The 16,743-nt window shown below is 39.0% G+C and overlaps 1 protein-coding gene across 1 annotated transcript; it reads left to right on the top strand.

The window, feature by feature from the left end:
- The first annotated feature begins 2,358 nt into the window (after window positions 1-2,358).
- On the top strand, window positions 2,359-10,025 carry lgals1.3.S (lectin, galactoside-binding, soluble, 1, gene 3 S homeolog). The gene is given in 4 exon segments (NM_001085573.1): window positions 2,359-2,418; window positions 4,040-4,119; window positions 7,417-7,588; window positions 9,767-10,025. Coding segments are annotated over 4 exon segments (408 nt in total). The 5' UTR covers window positions 2,359-2,403; the 3' UTR covers window positions 9,908-10,025.
- Window positions 10,026-16,743: the final 6,718 nt, after the last annotated feature.

The following is a 16,743-nucleotide window of genomic DNA, read 5'->3' as shown; positions in this document are numbered from 1 at the left end:
CCTCCGTTGACCTGGCCAGGTCTCCTTACTGCTTTGTAGTTTTGAAAAACGGTCCGCACACACCAATATTGCAGTCGGGGATTGTGCCCCTTTTATTAATGCCACCAACAATCAACGTTTCGGGGGGAACACAGCCTGAAGAAGGGAGGCTGTGTTCCCCCCGAAACGTTGATTGTTGGTGGCATTAATAAAAGGGGCACAATCCCCGACTGCAATATTGGTGTGTGCGGACCGTTTTTCAAAACTACAAAGCTGCAAACAGCAAATACCCATGATGCAGCAAATCTGGTCAAGGGTCTGGAGGAAGGAAGACTCAGGCATATTATTACAACTCAAGGTAATTTTAAGAGGCTACAGCTTAGAACTAAAACAAATTTTTTTAAAAAACGTTACTGTAGTCATCCAAACTGAAGTAACAGTTTTAGTTTCAACAAATACTTAAAGGGATATTGTCATGGGAAAATGTTTCTATTAATGCAACAGTTAATATTACTTTTCCAGCAGAATCCTACATTGAAATGTGTTCTCCAAAAGAGAATTTATTTAATTTTTAAATCTGACATGTTGTTAGTTTCCCAGGTGTATTTTACCATGTGGCCTGTGCTCTGATAAACTTCAGTTACTCTTTACTGCTGCATTGCAAGTTGGAGTGATGTCATCCGATCTTTTCCCTCCAATCAGCAGCCTATCAACAACGGGAAGGTAACAAAGGTGTTAGTTACGCTCATAACAGTCAAGAAATGTATCCAAATGTATACAAATTATACAGAATATCTTAATCACAGCAGACAGATAGAGATAAAAAATACAGGTTCTAGTTCATCAAGCAAATGTTGTTCTGTTTTGTCTTTAGAAGATAAACTTCAACGAAACTCATCTGTCACTGACTCAATGTGGGTCATTTATAAACTTTGCGCAGGGCAGATTGGTTCGCAAAGTGAATATATTTGCCCTGCGCATGGTTATATTTATAAAGCTGAATAAGAGGGTGCAAACAGAATTGCAAATTTTTTTTTTCACAATGCGAATGTCTATAGGACCTTTTTAAATATGTCCCAATTCACAAATTGCGAATCTTTATGCACACACTCTGCGACTCAATTACGCCACAACTTTGGTGGCGGATAAAATATTCGCAAAATAGTTTTGCAAAATGCGAATTTAAGTTACTGTCAATGCTATTTTCACGCACAGCAACTTTACACATTGGGTGCGCTCACACAAACTCCCGTCTCATTTGCGAAAATTTATTCACACTGCGAATTCACTAAAACCGGAAAGAAGGGCAGAGCCGTGGAATATATTAGCGTTCAGGAAAAAAACATGCGCAAAACAACCATTTGCGGAAAATATGTGCTTTGCGAACTTTATAAATGACCCCCAATGCCGTTTATATCTAGGAGTGATATATACTGTTTTAATTCCTACCAGAGAAAAGAAAAGAACAGACAGTCAGTGGCAGTTCTCAGACATAAGAAATTTGTTCTGCCGACGAGTTCCTTGGTTTCATTGGAAAATAAACTGTTGCTTTCAGTGCAGTAGAGTAGATGATTTGAATTGATGAGAGTTACCTAAAGTTTTTTATTGTGGGGGGAAGGGGAGGCTAATCATAGTTATGTAAGAATTTGAAGACAAGCATAGCGTCTCACTAAAAACATTTATTTTTGGAAATCACCAATAACAATATAACTCACATTGAATCATTGAAAAAACTTTTCTCCATATCACACCACAAGGCTGTTTCCCCCGGTCTGCCCCCCTCCTATCAACCACTCCCTCCTGACTCGTTTTTGGGCGCTTCATCAGAGGAGAGTAGTTACACCACTAACTAATAAAATCCAATGGCATTTCTAGCTGTTTTAACTTGATAAGCTTGATTTTTACTTTTATTTTTTTGGGGTTTTGGTTATATACAGTTATAATCGTGTAAAGTATGCAATGCATGTTGGTACAATTCTGATATTTAACATATTGGGCTAAAGGTGAGGGTGAGTAGGACACATTTCCAAACAGGTCAAAACAGAGTTTCTTGAACAGATCTTAGGTGTATTGACCAATATGAGGTTTTCTAGATAATAATTTGCTTTTGTACACTTCCAGCGTATTAAGGATTGCCGCAAGTTAATAGAAAATAAATCATTAGAGCTGGGTAACCTACAATAACATTGAGTTGCAGGTAAATGTAAAACACAGAAATATAAAACGAAGGTTTGACTGATTGTACACACAAACATCACATGACTAACCTCTCCTCCATGCTATGTTTGGTTGGGTGGAGCTTAGGTGAGCATATTTCTTACTATACTTTTATATAACTGGTGATGGTATTTTTCAGCTTCAGGATATAAAGCCTGAACCCAGTACTATAAACAACAACGAGGCAGGAATATTCAGCGTGCAAAGATGGACATGCAGCCAGTAAGTAGGGGAAGCAATGATGTAGTTGTAATGGTGACAGAACATGCTATGGACATGGAAGAGGAGAACTGGATGTAATGAAATGCATCACTCACAAGCTGATAGCTCTATTCAAATTATGAAGCGTGAAGCCTGTTTATATAGAAGAGTAAGAGCATAGGCTCCGCTGCTCTCTGTATTTTTCGAAGGCTGAAAGAAGCAGAACGGCTCCGTGCCCCATCTTCATTTAAGTGATTCAACTCTTGTTTCCATGTAGCCAGCAGCGTGGATGTCAGCATGAAGATGCTTCCTTTCACATATTTGAGCTGACCTCAACTCCGGCACCTCAGTGTGTGTCTGCGGACAGGCGGATCTAATTCAAATCAATTAAGATGAGGTATGGTCCAGAGTGGATCTACTGCTTTCAGCCTGCAAAAAATATGCAGCTTGTGATCAGAGGAGAAAACGTTCCATGTGTCCATGTCCTTTATGTGTTTTTTCTCATATAATTCCTGATTGTGATGCTGCTCATCTAGTTTTAGTCACTTCTCATTTCTTTCTGTTGTATCCCACTTGCACTTCACAATGCAAGACATGCAGTGTAAAAAGCCTTCTGAAAGCAGAAGTTATTCACATGTTGCTTGTAGCCTGTCTCACCCCTGCAAAGTTGTTTTCTCTGTTGTAATAGCTGTTCGGCAGTTGAGGCACGGATCCTTTTGGAAATTGCAGCTTGTTCAGTATCAGAGGCCGACTAAGAGAATGACTCAAGACAATGTCTTTCCTACTCTCTTTTTATCCCTTTTTTCATGCCTTATCTAATAATGATACTCTCTCTTAGCAGATGTGTCCTTCTTTCATATTCTTTATATTCTTCTTCACATTTTCATTCTACTTATTGCATTTCTGTATTCCTTCAATATTCTTACTCTTCCAAAACTATTTGGTATTACCCTTCTGCATGCTAGCTCCTCTTACTTTTTTATATAATTAATGTTGTGTCTTCCAAATCCTTTTTTTTGTTCTATGCTTTTGTCTCTTATTACCTCTCCTTACTCTGTTACCCCTTTGCTCTTATCTCTTTTTATTCTTCTTTGCTCTAAAAAGGTGCTGATATGTAGGGGGTTATTTATAAAGCTCCGAATTTATCTCTAGATAAAAATCCAAGCCACTCCAAATTCCCAAATGGACCTTATTTATCATTCAAAAAATAGGTTCAAGCAAAGTTCGGACTACAAATTTTTCTAAGATTTCGGCCTTTTTGGCCCAAAATCCCCGAAATCATCAGATATCGGTACTGACAGCAGCGCAGACACTGGGACCTTCCCCGTTGACCCCGAGAGCTAAGGGATGCCGGGTTTTTGAATTCAGAGTTTTCATACCATCGGACTTTAATAAATCCCAAAAAATTCAAATTTTTTTTTAAGGTCCGAAAAATCTGAATTTTTTGGGTTTCGGGTATTCAGAACTTAATAAATAACCCCCATAATGTTGGTGACATATCAGAGGTACAAAAAGAAAGAAATACTGTAAAATGAGCAGATTTACATTTACCATCCATCTGAATTGTTCTTAAATAAGGGTATTTAAGTTATTATAACTTATGTATTCCAAGACAAAAACTGTTGAGCTATTTCTAACACAGGATGTTAAGATAACCAACCTCAACCTGCATAAAGGACACCGTGTGGAAGTTAGAGGACATATTTCAAAAGACTCTAGCAGGTATGTTTCACCACATCAGTAATATCCAGATCCATGATATATGAACTATTTGGAGGATCTGAGTACCACAGAAGTGGATGGGGATATGATTTATGGTAGGGAGGACCAGAATATATATAAACATAATATATTATATATAGGTATGGGATCCATTATCCAGAAACCTGTAATTCAGAAAGCTCTGAATTATCCAAATAATACAAATGTTTTAAAATTGATTTCCTTTTTTCTATAATAATAAAACAGTAGCTTGTACATGATCCTAATTAAAATATAACTGATTATTTTTGAAAGTAGAACCAGTCTATTGGGTTTATTTAATGTTTACATGATTTTCTAGTAGACTTAAGGTATGAAGATCCAAATTACAGAAAGATCTGTTATCCGGAAAGCCCTAGGTCCTGAGCATTACAGTACCTGTATGTGTGTGTGTGTGTATATATAGAATATATAGATATGTTCTTTTTCCCTGATGAAGGTTCTAATACAGAACTGAAACGTTGGATTAATTGAGTAGGGTTGTTTATTGGGTACTGCAGGTTTATGTATTTGGTCTACATTTATTCAAATTGGTAATTAATGACCCAATGACCAACGCCAATAAGCAGCAAAAAAGGCCAGCATGCTATTGTCTTAAAAGATGTATATACTCACAGGATACATAGTAACATAGTAACATAGTAACATAGTAAGTAAGGTTGAAAAAAGACACATGTCCATCGAGTTCAACCTTTTTTTTGTTTTTTTGTTTGATAGAGTCAGTCTTTCCCTTTACAAAGCAATGCTAAGGCTCCATCTAGAACAGGGGTCCTCAACCTTTTTTACCCATTAACCACAGTCAAATATAAAAAGAGTTGGGAAGTAACACAAGCATGAAAAAAGTTCATGGAGCTGCCAAATATGGGCTGTGATTGGCTATTGGTAGCCCCTATGTGGACCAGCAGCCTACAGAAAGCCCTGCTTGGCATCACTCCTGGTTTTTGAGCAACCAAAAATGTGCCTCTAAGCCAGGAATCCAAGAATATGCACCTGGTTTAAGGGCAATGAGAGTAACATCCAAGGATTGGTGAGCAAAATTTTACTCACAAGCTATTGGTTGGGAAACTCTGATCTAGAATATGCTGTGGAGTTTTTGTCTCCAGGGCTGAACAGGATATTAATTAAACGAAAGAAGAGTGACTAAGTTGATAAAGGGTATGGCAGGTCCCAAGCTGAGAATGTTTATGCTGGAGAAGAGGTGCTTAAAGAATAAGTAAACCTTTAAAATAAGTGAATGTAAACTTGACGAGAGTGCTATTCTTAGAAATTTTGCAATATACATTTATTATTTATTTTGTTTTTATTCCAAGATATTAAGGGATACATATACTGTTAATATGAATTAATGTTGTTACAACAGCGTCACCTGCTGGTCATTTTCCCACCATTCTGACCACCAAGTAGTCAAGGAAGTTGTCAGGAGAAAGAAAGAGGCTGCTCTGATGTTCTTCTGCTTAGGAAGATTTGAGAAAGGTTTCTAATTTTATTCCTAAACAGAAGAACATCCAAATAGCCACTTTCTTTCTCCTGACAACTTCCTTGACTACTTGGTGGGAAAAAGACCAGCAGGTGGCGCTGTTGTAACAAAATTCATTCATATTAACAGTACATTTATCTCTTAATATCTTGGAATAAAAACAAAATGAATAATCAATGTAAATTAAAAAAAGTGCTTAGAATAGCCCCATCATCAGTTTTACATTCACTTATTTCAACGTTTCTCTTATCCTTTAAGGGTAGCTATGACAACTATGCTTTAAATACATACGGGGACCATATGATAAACTCTCAGATAATTTATTAACCATTAGGTCTTTCCAGCAGACACTTGAGAAGATCAGAAGGAGGCTTTATATTAAATGGGGAAAAAATTTTTTTCAAAATGAATCAGTTAATAGTACTGCTCCACCAGAATTCTGCACTGAAATCCATTTCTCAAAAGAACAAACAGATTTTTTAATATTCAATTTTGAAATCTGACATGGGGCTAGACATATTGTCAATTTCCCAGCTGCCCCAAGTCATGTGACTTGTGCTCTGATAAACTTCAATCACTCTTTACTGCTGTACTGCAAGTTGGAGTGATATCGCCCCCCTCCCTTTTCCCCCCAGCAGCCAAACAGCAGAACAATGGGAAGGTAACCAGATAGCAGCTCCCTAACACAAGATAACAGCTGCCTGGTAGATCTAAGAACAACACTCAATAGTAAAAACCCATATCCCAGTGAGACACATTCAGTTACATTGAGAAGGAAAAACAGCAGCCTGCCAGAAAGCATTTCTCTCCTAAATTGCAGGCACAAGTCACATGACTTGGGGCAGCTGGGAAATTGACGAAATGTCTAGCCCCATGTCAGATTTCAAAATTGAATATAAAAAAAATCTGTTTGCTCTTTTGAGAAATGGATTTCAGTGCAGAATTCTGCTGGAGCAGCACTATTAACTGATTCATTTTGAAAAAAATTTTTCCCCATGACAGTATCCCTTTAAGGTGCAAATAGTGTTTTGTACAGTGGGAGCTGTGAAGTTCTCACCTAATCAGTTGTTTTTGTAGATTTACCTATACTAGATATGCCATGACCTGGATGAATGAAAATCTTCAATCTTCAAGTAGTTGTACTGGCAGATACATTAGAAAGCAAAGGATTGAATCTCTTCTTTAAAAATGGGAGGGAAAAAGTTTCTGAAACTCTTAGCGCAGAGTTAATCCAGAAAGATTAGATTAGATTGATTGCATAGTTGAATTTAGGAAGAATATTTCCCCATCTGTGAGACTTCAGGTGGCCTTTTTTCATCTTTCTCTGGATTGCCAAATTCCACCTTTTCTTGACCCAAACATACAGACGGCTTTAATTGCACAGTTTATTTAACAGTCTCAACAAAACCTTAGTTCTGTTCTACATGTCTTCCTCACAATTGCTCTTGTATGGACAATTGTGATCTCTGTACAAGCGATACACCCCCCTCCTTGCCCTGCCGATGTTGGAACGTTTAATGCAGAGAAGTAAGGGAGAGGGGTAAGAACAGTGGCGTAACTAGATATTACTGGGCCCCACAGCAAATTATTTTTCAGGCCCCCAAAATGTTAAGAGGTTGACTTGTTTCTGCAATATTTATTGAAATTGTATATGAATTAGGGCCTCATGGGGCCCCTAAACCTCCTGGGCCCCCCTTCAGCCGCAGGGTCTGCTTCCTCTATAGTTACGCCCCTGGGTAAGAACGACCTGTCCTAACATTCTTTTCAATTGTTTTATTAAGATTTGCTGTTGATTTGGGAACAGATTGCAATAATTTGATCTGTCACTGCAACCCTCGATTCGAATTTTCTGTGGATAAAAACACCATCATTTTTAACTCAAAGGAAAACGATGTCTGGGGGACTGAACAGAAAGAAGTGGCGTTCCCATTCAAGGCGGGTTCACAAACCATGGTGAGTGGATTTTCCAGATAAATTAGCAATATGGGATAAAGTATTAGATAACTGCCCAGTGCCCACTAATGCAGTCGTTTTGTAGAAGTGACAATGCGATTATTGTTTTTTTTATTAACAAATACATATCTATATATATATTTAATTTCAAACATAAACACAACAATGCAGTGCATTGAAATCACATTCTATCTATCATCATATTCACTGTTAGCCAAATCTTGAAAAAGCCTCAAAAAATGGGAATCAGCTCAAATAGCTTGAATTTTGCTAATAAAACTGGCATTGACTTCTACATTACGAGGCATATTTACTAAGCTCGAGTGAAGGAATAGAAGAAAAAATACTTCGAATTTTGAATGTTTTTTTTGGCTACGACCATCAAATTGGCTACTTCGACTATGACTTCGAATTGAATCGTTCGACTATTCGACCATTCAATAGTCGAATAACTGTCTCTTAAAAAAAACTTTGTCCAACTACTTCGCCACCTAAAATCTACCAAGCATCAATGTCCCCATAGGCTTTATAACAAATTTCTGATCCAAGGAAAATCGTTTGATCGATGGATTAAAATCCTTCGAATCGTTCGATTCGAAGGATTTAATCGTTCGATCGAACGATTTTTCCTTTGATCGTTCGATCTTAGGAAATGCGGTAAATCCTTCGACTTCGATATTCGAAGTTGAAGGATTTTACTTAGACGGTTGAATATCGAGGGTTAATTAACTCTCGATATTCGACCATTAGTAAATGTGACCCTACGAGTTTTTATTTGAGTTTTTTGTGCCTAAAAAATAATGAACATTTGAGTTTCAAACTAGAATCCAAATCTGCTATTTTTGCCATAGCATAGTTTACTACTGACATACAAGTTAAAAAATATTGCAATAGCAACTTATTCCCTTAATGGTACCATAATTTGGGGACAACTGGATGAAGAAGGACCTGGGAGTACTTGTGGATTATACCAGTAACGATGGAGTGGCAGGCCCAGATGCAGACCATGCACACCTCTCCCCCCCCACAAAGCATTTTTTTTAAGCAAGCGTGAACTACCAATGGCCCCTGGTGCAATTGCACCCCCTGCTCCCCCGGTAATTCTGCCACTGGATTATACACTTCTGCTTGGCTTCACTGGATACAGGACAGGACATGAGCAGCATATACTGCAGTCATCCCCTGTCCCCTGTACTGCAACTCAGACCTGCCAAGTTCATGTAGAAGTCAATGGCAGATATCTCGTTTACAGATATCCCGATGTGCACTGGGTTTTGTTCAATAAAAGATTTCCTGGTTTTCAGGCGATAATCCGAAAAAGTCACAGGTTTTGGGTGTCAGACCTAAAAAATTCACCGTTTTCGGCAACAAATCCAAAAAATATTTGTGTGATTCCGATAAATTGGGGGGAAAGTCAGTGTGGACTTGTTATGAGTGAGAAATGTTTGATAAATAACCCCCTACATGTTTAAAGCATATAGGGTGAGAGATTCTGGTTCATAAATGTTATTTTGCCCTGTTTCTGGTGGGGACTTCTCCAGCTTGGAGCCTTGGGTGACTGCCTCAGTCTCCTTGTCCTGCTGAATGCACTATAAGTTCTTTTTAGCCCTTCTGCATATTCAGCTAGCCCTTGATAAATATGGTTGTCCTATATTGAAAGTTCCCTTTATACTACATGCCAATATCTTCTGGGCCTTGGGAGGGTAATTCATTAAATTTATAAAGTCTCTGTAAGCCCCACCTACAATATGCACTAACTAAAATATGAAATAAATCTCTTGTACATTATTCATCAGCAGATTTTCATACATGACGCAAGGACAGATATGAAGAAAGGAGGTTTCATACTGTGGAATTCTATCAATAAAAAGGGCGGGGTGGCACTGGATACATTTTTACAAGTCAGAAAATTATATATATATATTAATACTTATTACATCGTGATTGCAGGGTCTGACCTGATTACACTTTTGCAATTAGCAAGGAAGTTTTCTTCCTCTAAGGCAACATTGCCAGATGTTTTTTCTCCTTCCTATGAAGCAGCTAGAAAGCAGAATTTACTTAACATTATATTTGATGTGCATGCATCATTGATCAACCTGAGCTACAATGTATCTTTACTCCAGTTCTAATGTGTTGGTTGTCTGGTCAAACCTATCAGTGTCTCCTCTCTTACAGCTGATTTTTGAATTTGGAGACTGCATAAATGTGCATTTACCCGATGGCACAGATATCCCGTTTGCCTGTCGGTTCCCCATACAAGTGATTAATTACCTGGCGCTCTATAACCTCCAGCTCATTTCCATCTCTGTTCATTAACTGATCTGCATGGATAAAGTCTCAAAAATGCGACTGTGTACTATATGTTCTTATTAGCATTGGATTCTCTGCTAGCTGAATATTCACCAGCACTGACAATAAAATCTTATTACATCTCTTTTGTCTCCTGTGGTCAGCAGTCCTGTAGCACAGTGGCACCACACCTTATCTATAGAGATTATTATTTATTCATTGAGAATTCAGCCAATTTAACAGATATATTTGTGTGTCTTCATTTATTCAGACCTACCGGCATATGCTGATCTGTCCTGACTTTCTCTTTAATCACTTGCACTGAACAGACAGAAAAAGATACTAGGATTCGAAAACCTAATTGGCTTTTGGCAGAGAACCCAGAATACATGGCAGGTGCACTTAGATACTTTTGTAAAAATTGAAGATAAGCAGATCTCTTGGGGAAACAAACTTGCAGTTTAAAGGGTAATTCACCTTCATTAGCAAAATTGTAATAATACATAAAAAAAAACAAGTTCAAACTTTCATAACCTGCCAAATTTTGTAAAATGAACATGGTAATTAGGGGTGTGTCATACAAAAATGGGCGTGGTCAAATATATATGCAGTTCATAGACTTCTAATATCTTCATATTTTACAATAGGAGGGTTCATTATTTATTATGATACACAAGTTCCAGTGGGTCACATGACAGAAATGACCTCGCTAAGCACCAATCCTAACTGATCACATCACCATTATAAGGCACTGTAAGGATATAATTTACAGGGATTCCTGACTCTTGTGTTGTATAAATATAATACACAAGGGGCATGAAAATCCTGTAAGGCTCAAACAAAACAGCTTTGAATGGAGCCATCACCAATATCAAACTCTATTAATGAACTGGTTTCTCATGATCTGATATAAAGGCCAAGGACTAAAGGAATACACTTACATATACAGGAACGGGGCCTGTTATCCAGAACAATCCGGACATGAGGTTTTATGGATAATGGATATTTCTGTAATTTGGATCTTCATACCTTAAGTCTACTAGAAAATCATGTAAACATTAATTAAAACCAATAGGCTGGTTTTGCGTCTAATAAGGATTAATTATATCTTAGTTTGGATCAAGTACAAGGTACTGTTTTATTATTACAGAGAAAAAGGAAATCATTTTTAAAATGGTGTAGAATTTTGTGTTCATTTGGAAGGGGTGTGGCAGTACGTGTTTGGGGTGCGTGTTTTGGGATTTGCAACAATATGAAGGCCTCTATTGCTGGTTGTGTGACCTTTAGGTGGAAATCCTAGTGGGTAGAGTCCTGCAGTGGGTTACCCGCAAAAACCTGCGGTACCCTGCGGGTTGCAGGTAGAAGTTTTGGGAGCAGGTAAAGACGTGGGTCGGCGGATCTCCGGGTTTGTAAGTCACGGTTCGTGTCGCGGTCTTCTCAATAACAAGTTTTACTTTTTTTCTGATCACGCCTACTTCCATTGATGTCACTTCCGGTTTAAAATGACATTACTTCCTGTTTTACTCCTTTTTTTCTGATCACATAGACTTCCAATGATTTCACTTCCGGTTTACAATGGCAGCACTTCCTTTTTCTTGATGGTCAGCGGGTCGCAGATCGGGTTGCGGATAAGGTACTTGGGGGTTCGGGTTGGGTAGCGGGTCCAATCGAGTAAGTATGCGGGTTGCGGGTCCAGGTTGCGGATCGTGGGTCGGGTTCTGGTTTAACACATTGGTTCCGTGCAGGACTCTACCAGTGGGCCCTGCACACCTCTGATACTGGAAATGGAAACAATGACAAAAGGGTCTATGGATGGCTTTAAGTCTCATAGGGCAAGTTTTCACATAAGTCAAGTTCTCTAGTTACAATCAATAGCTTGGACACTCCTCTGAGTCACACCCCCCCCCCCATCAGGCTCATTTATCCTTTTTAAGAAATTACCACCAGAGCACAAGGTAGAACAAGCCGACATGCGGGCATAGGGATGGCAACAAACTTAAGGGAAACCCCATAAGAAGAGACAAGAGAACACAATTTTTTACCTTGGAGGACCCTCCAAGAAAGGGCAAGAAAACATCATTTTTAACCTTTCCTCAACCAAACTTACCCCAACGAAAATGACAAGGGGGTTGTCCACACTCACCCATTCACCATTCAGATTCCTTTGAGAGTCTGCAGGATATGCACAAACTTGCCTGTTTGCTTAAACCAAGGGACTGATTTTATATTCTCCACTGAAATTTCACCCTCTTTGTTTAGACCTACAAGCAGTTTTATTCCCCCACAACACTGAATATTCAATTGCTACTTTCTCAAGAATGATTATGTTGGAAGCTAGAGCAGTCATTTCCAGTGGGCTCTGAATTTAAATAAAATATGACAGGGAAGACCAATATAACTCTATTAAGGGCTTTATTATGTCATGATAAGTTAAGTCCAGCCTAAACAGTACAGTATGCGTTACACTAACGTACCTTCCAAGGAAGGGAAGGTGTAGTTGATCTACAACTCACATAGGCTACTGTTCATAAAAAAAAAATAAGGGTGCCAAAGGTTCTTGTAGCGAACAAAAAGAACCACGTTTATTGTTCAAGATAATAGATCCACTGGGTTATACTCACAAATCCACAGAGGCAATTGCAGCTCAAGATGTTAAAGTGTCAGGACAGTCAAGCAGAGACAGCACACTCAAAGGCCAAGGGCAGCAAGACTTTAGGGACGGCATGCCGCCCAGCATTAATTTAAGGCGATGCTCAGTTCTTTAACGCGGGCTCTGGTGGGTAGTGGCTCATGCACACATGTGGGAGGGTAGGTTGCGAGGGTGGGCAGGCATTTACTAGGACCCAAATTAGAAAGCCAGGCCTGGTGGAGACTAGTGATAAGCAAAAATTCACCATTTGCTGCAAAAGTTTCAGAACCAACAAACATTTTCAGGAAACGTTCTAAATAATGCACCATGTGGCCTGTTTAGCTTTGCACCAAAACAACAAGACTCACGACTAACACATACATCATTTTATTCTTCACCTCTTCTTCCACATCAGCTGAAGGCATCTGAGCTGTCCCACTGTCAGGACATATACATAAATACATGGTTCATACATTTTAATGTAGGATACAAAGCACCCAGATATTATCTGTTGGTGGTTAGATGTATGTATTATTATCTGTGCCTTTGTTTGTAAGCTAGTAGAAATATATAAACTATAGATGGTGCTTTTTGATTAAACAGCAACAGTTACTAAGTGTAGTAGTAGATATCATTACTCGAACAGATGTAATTTCAAGAGTCACTTTTTTGTTTCTCTTGAAAAGCAGTTGTAGCCTAGTGGATAGGAGGTCCTCTAACAATGTAGTGCATGTGTGTAGCAGTGAAAATGCATGTGAATTTACCCTCCCAACTTTTATTGATAGCAACATTGGTGGACTCTAATAGAGTCTAATGTAGTTTGCTGCAGAACTGAATCGTGACAATTTTTCGTTAATTTTTCATCAAAGCGTAACGGGACATATTTGCTCATCGCTAATGGAGACAATAGGAGAAGTTTAAGGTACACCTCTAGGATGTAAATGCCCTGTCATTGTCCAGATTCCAATACAGTGAAATGGATCATGGAGAAGACTATGCCTAAATCCCTTTTTAAACTGCGGCCCCTTCACTTTAGGGAAATCAGAGCCTAGGGGAGAGCTACTATCAATCTTTTGTTGGAGCACAGGCTGCTTCTTCTATCTAATCTCACTATCTCACTTTCCTAGAAAGTGCTATAAAATGGTATAACTTGCTCCCTGACTTGAGGTACAGGTCCCTCTAGGGCAGAACAGTCTTGTTGATCCTTGTTGATCACATGCTCCCTGGAACAGATGCAGTTGGGTCAGCAACTGAAGGCCAAAGAAAGAGATCCCCCGCTAACTCAAACGTCTGTCCATAGTTCTACTCCTGCTAAAATGACCAATGTTCCTCCTCTCCCTTCTGCTTACATAAGCTCACAAAACAACTTACTTGAATGTTTGTGGATAATAAACGTAACTGTCAGTCAGTAGCACAAATGACAGAGTGACATTGAGGCTCAATGCTAAAGGGACAGAAAGCTGCATTGTGCAAAGTTCAAAAGACACATATAAGCCACAGTATGTTTTGCCCACAATAAACCCTGTCCCCACATGGGAAACCCTCTGTGCTCCATTCTAAGAGTTTCAGCTCTCTAAATGTAGTACTGCATGAGCTTGGCTTGGAGATGAGCAGCATATGGACATCCCCAGTCATAGAGACTTGTGTAGATCCATCAGCCATCTTTTTTTTAAGTTTAAGGGTACATTTAGTCATGACAGCCATCAGCATATACAAGGGGTAGAACAACAGAACCCGTGTACTGCTCAGTAGGGTATAGGGGTCCTCATATGTTATACCTTATGTACAGGGTCTCAGTAAAAAGGTTTCTCATGGAAGCTCTGCAGAGATGATGAAAAGGGCAGATTTGCGGGCCACAAAAGTAAGGCTGCTATGGCTTACTCCACCTTCTTTATCCATACTTTACCCACTGGGATGACCACCTCCTTGTACATCTTTCCCCTGTAAATCAGCTATATGTGAGTCTGTATTCCTTACTGAATATGTGACCCTATCACTATGTGAAAGCTGCAGAGACACCATCAGAAATAATGGGACTCCATATTGTAGTTTTCAGGGTTCTCCCACCACAAGGCCACAGTTATTAACCCACTGCTCACCTGACCCCATTGGGTGGTAGACCCTGCCAACTAAATACAATGGGACCCCAATTTGTTAATAACATGTTCAACTAGGTTGCATGCCTGGCCACACTCCATTATTCCTATGACACACTGGCAATGGAATAAATAAGAAATATTTATACGGTGGCAATATTCGGTCTTCAAGCATATGGGGGCAGGTTTTCAGAACATGGAAGCCCCACCTACAATATGCAATGAAATGTTGGAGAAAGGGCTTTTAAGGAACAATATGATTATTGTATAAATATATAAGGGGACCATAGATTAAATTCTCCTATGCCTTATTCACCAGTACATTTTCACATAGGACACCATCCAATCAGATTAGATGAGATGAGGTTTCATGCTTAAAACCTTTTACTGTGAAACTGTAAAATTCTATCCCTAGCGGTTGCACTGGCAGATGCATTAAATAGTTTTAATGGCAAAGGAAAGTTCCAAACCAAGGAGTTCCAAATGTTATTGCACCCCCCCCCCAAGGATTGTAATGACTTACCTGATAGCCCCGGGCAGTGTTACTGTTAGCAGTGATCTTTCCTTCTTCATTCTTCAGAATCCAGCGGCCAACACATGCACAGTACAATGAAAAAAGTGTATAATGTCTTGTGCAAAAAAACAAATATATGCTGGGGCAACAAAAACCATGAATTTCAGAAAACTCATTTTAGTACCTTGAGGGCTGCCCTACAGAGCATTGATTGGGGCATTACGTTTTCAGCTAAAAACACAACAGAAATGGTTGTCATTTAAAATTATATTAAATCATTACTGTGCTCAATTTATTCCCTGAAGGAGTAAATGAAGAAGCTCTAAGAATGTAGATTAATAGTAAAGTAAAGTTAATAGGAAAAGAAGAGAAAGGCATTTAAAAACTACAAGTCAGTTGGGACAGAAGCTGCATTTAATGAATATAAACACTGTAATAAATGTTATAAATCAGCAACCTGGAAGGCAAAGAAAGGAAATGAAGAGTGCATTGCAGAGGAGGCTAAGACTAACCCTAAAATGTTTTTTAAATACATTAATAGTAAAAAGATGCAGGTTGAGAGTGTTGCTCCATTAAATAATGGTACCAGTATGGTTGTAACAGATACAGAAAAGGCAAATGTGCTAAATCAGTTCTTTTCTTCAGTGTATACAATAGAGGAGTCTGAGTTCCCAGGCTCACTTCATAGCTGCACTGATGGCTCAGCTCAATCTAGTCAGTGGCTGACTCAGGATATGATTTATAAAGCTTTAATAAAAATTAATGTAAACAAGGCTCCAGGGCCTGATGGCATACACCCCAGGGTTCTAAGAGAGCTTAGTTCAATTTTAGACCAGCCCCTATTTATGATTTTCTCTGATTCGCTTTCATCTGGTATGGTGCCTATAGGTTGGAGAAAACCTGATGTCATTCCAATATTTAAAAAGGGATTATGATCTCAGCCTGGCAATTATAGGCCAGTTAATTTGACATCTATGGTGGGCAAATTATTTAAAGGCTTGTTAAGGGATCACATTCAAAATTTTGTCCTAATGAATGGCATTATGAGCAGCAATCAGCTTGGCTTTATGAAGGATAGGTCATGTCAGACAAATTTGATTGCTTTTTATGATGAGGTAAGTAAGAGGCTGGACAGTGGGGGGGCAGTAGATGTGATTGATCTATTTGGATTTTGCCAAAGCGTTTGATACTCTGCCCCACAAACAACTGCTTTCTAAACTAAGGTCTGTTGGGCTTAATGAAGTCGTTTGCACGTGGATAGGGGGACTGCACTAGGCAAATCCATTCTGGAAAAGGACCTTGGAGTCCTTGTAGATGATAAACTTGGCTGTAGCAAGAAATGCCAGTCAGCAGCATCAAGGGCAAATAAGGTCTTGAGCTGTATTAAAAGGGGCATAGATTCACGGGATGAGAGGGTCATTCTTCCACAGTATAGAGCACTTGTAAGGCCCCATCTAGAATATGCTGTGAAGATGTGGAATTCTCTCCCTGAACCAGTTGTACTGGCTGATACATTAGATAGCTTTAAGAAGGGGTTGGATGGCTTTTTAGCAAGTGAGGGAATACAGGGTTATGGGAGATAGCTCATAGTACAAGTTGATCCAGGGACTAGTCCGATTGCCAT

The sequence above is a fragment of the Xenopus laevis genome, chromosome 4S (genome assembly GCF_017654675.1).
Source record: "Xenopus laevis strain J_2021 chromosome 4S, Xenopus_laevis_v10.1, whole genome shotgun sequence".
Lineage (NCBI taxonomy): Eukaryota > Metazoa > Chordata > Amphibia > Anura > Pipidae > Xenopus > Xenopus laevis.
Note: the sequence above shows the minus strand (reverse complement) of the source record. Positions and strands in the feature narration are given on the sequence as shown.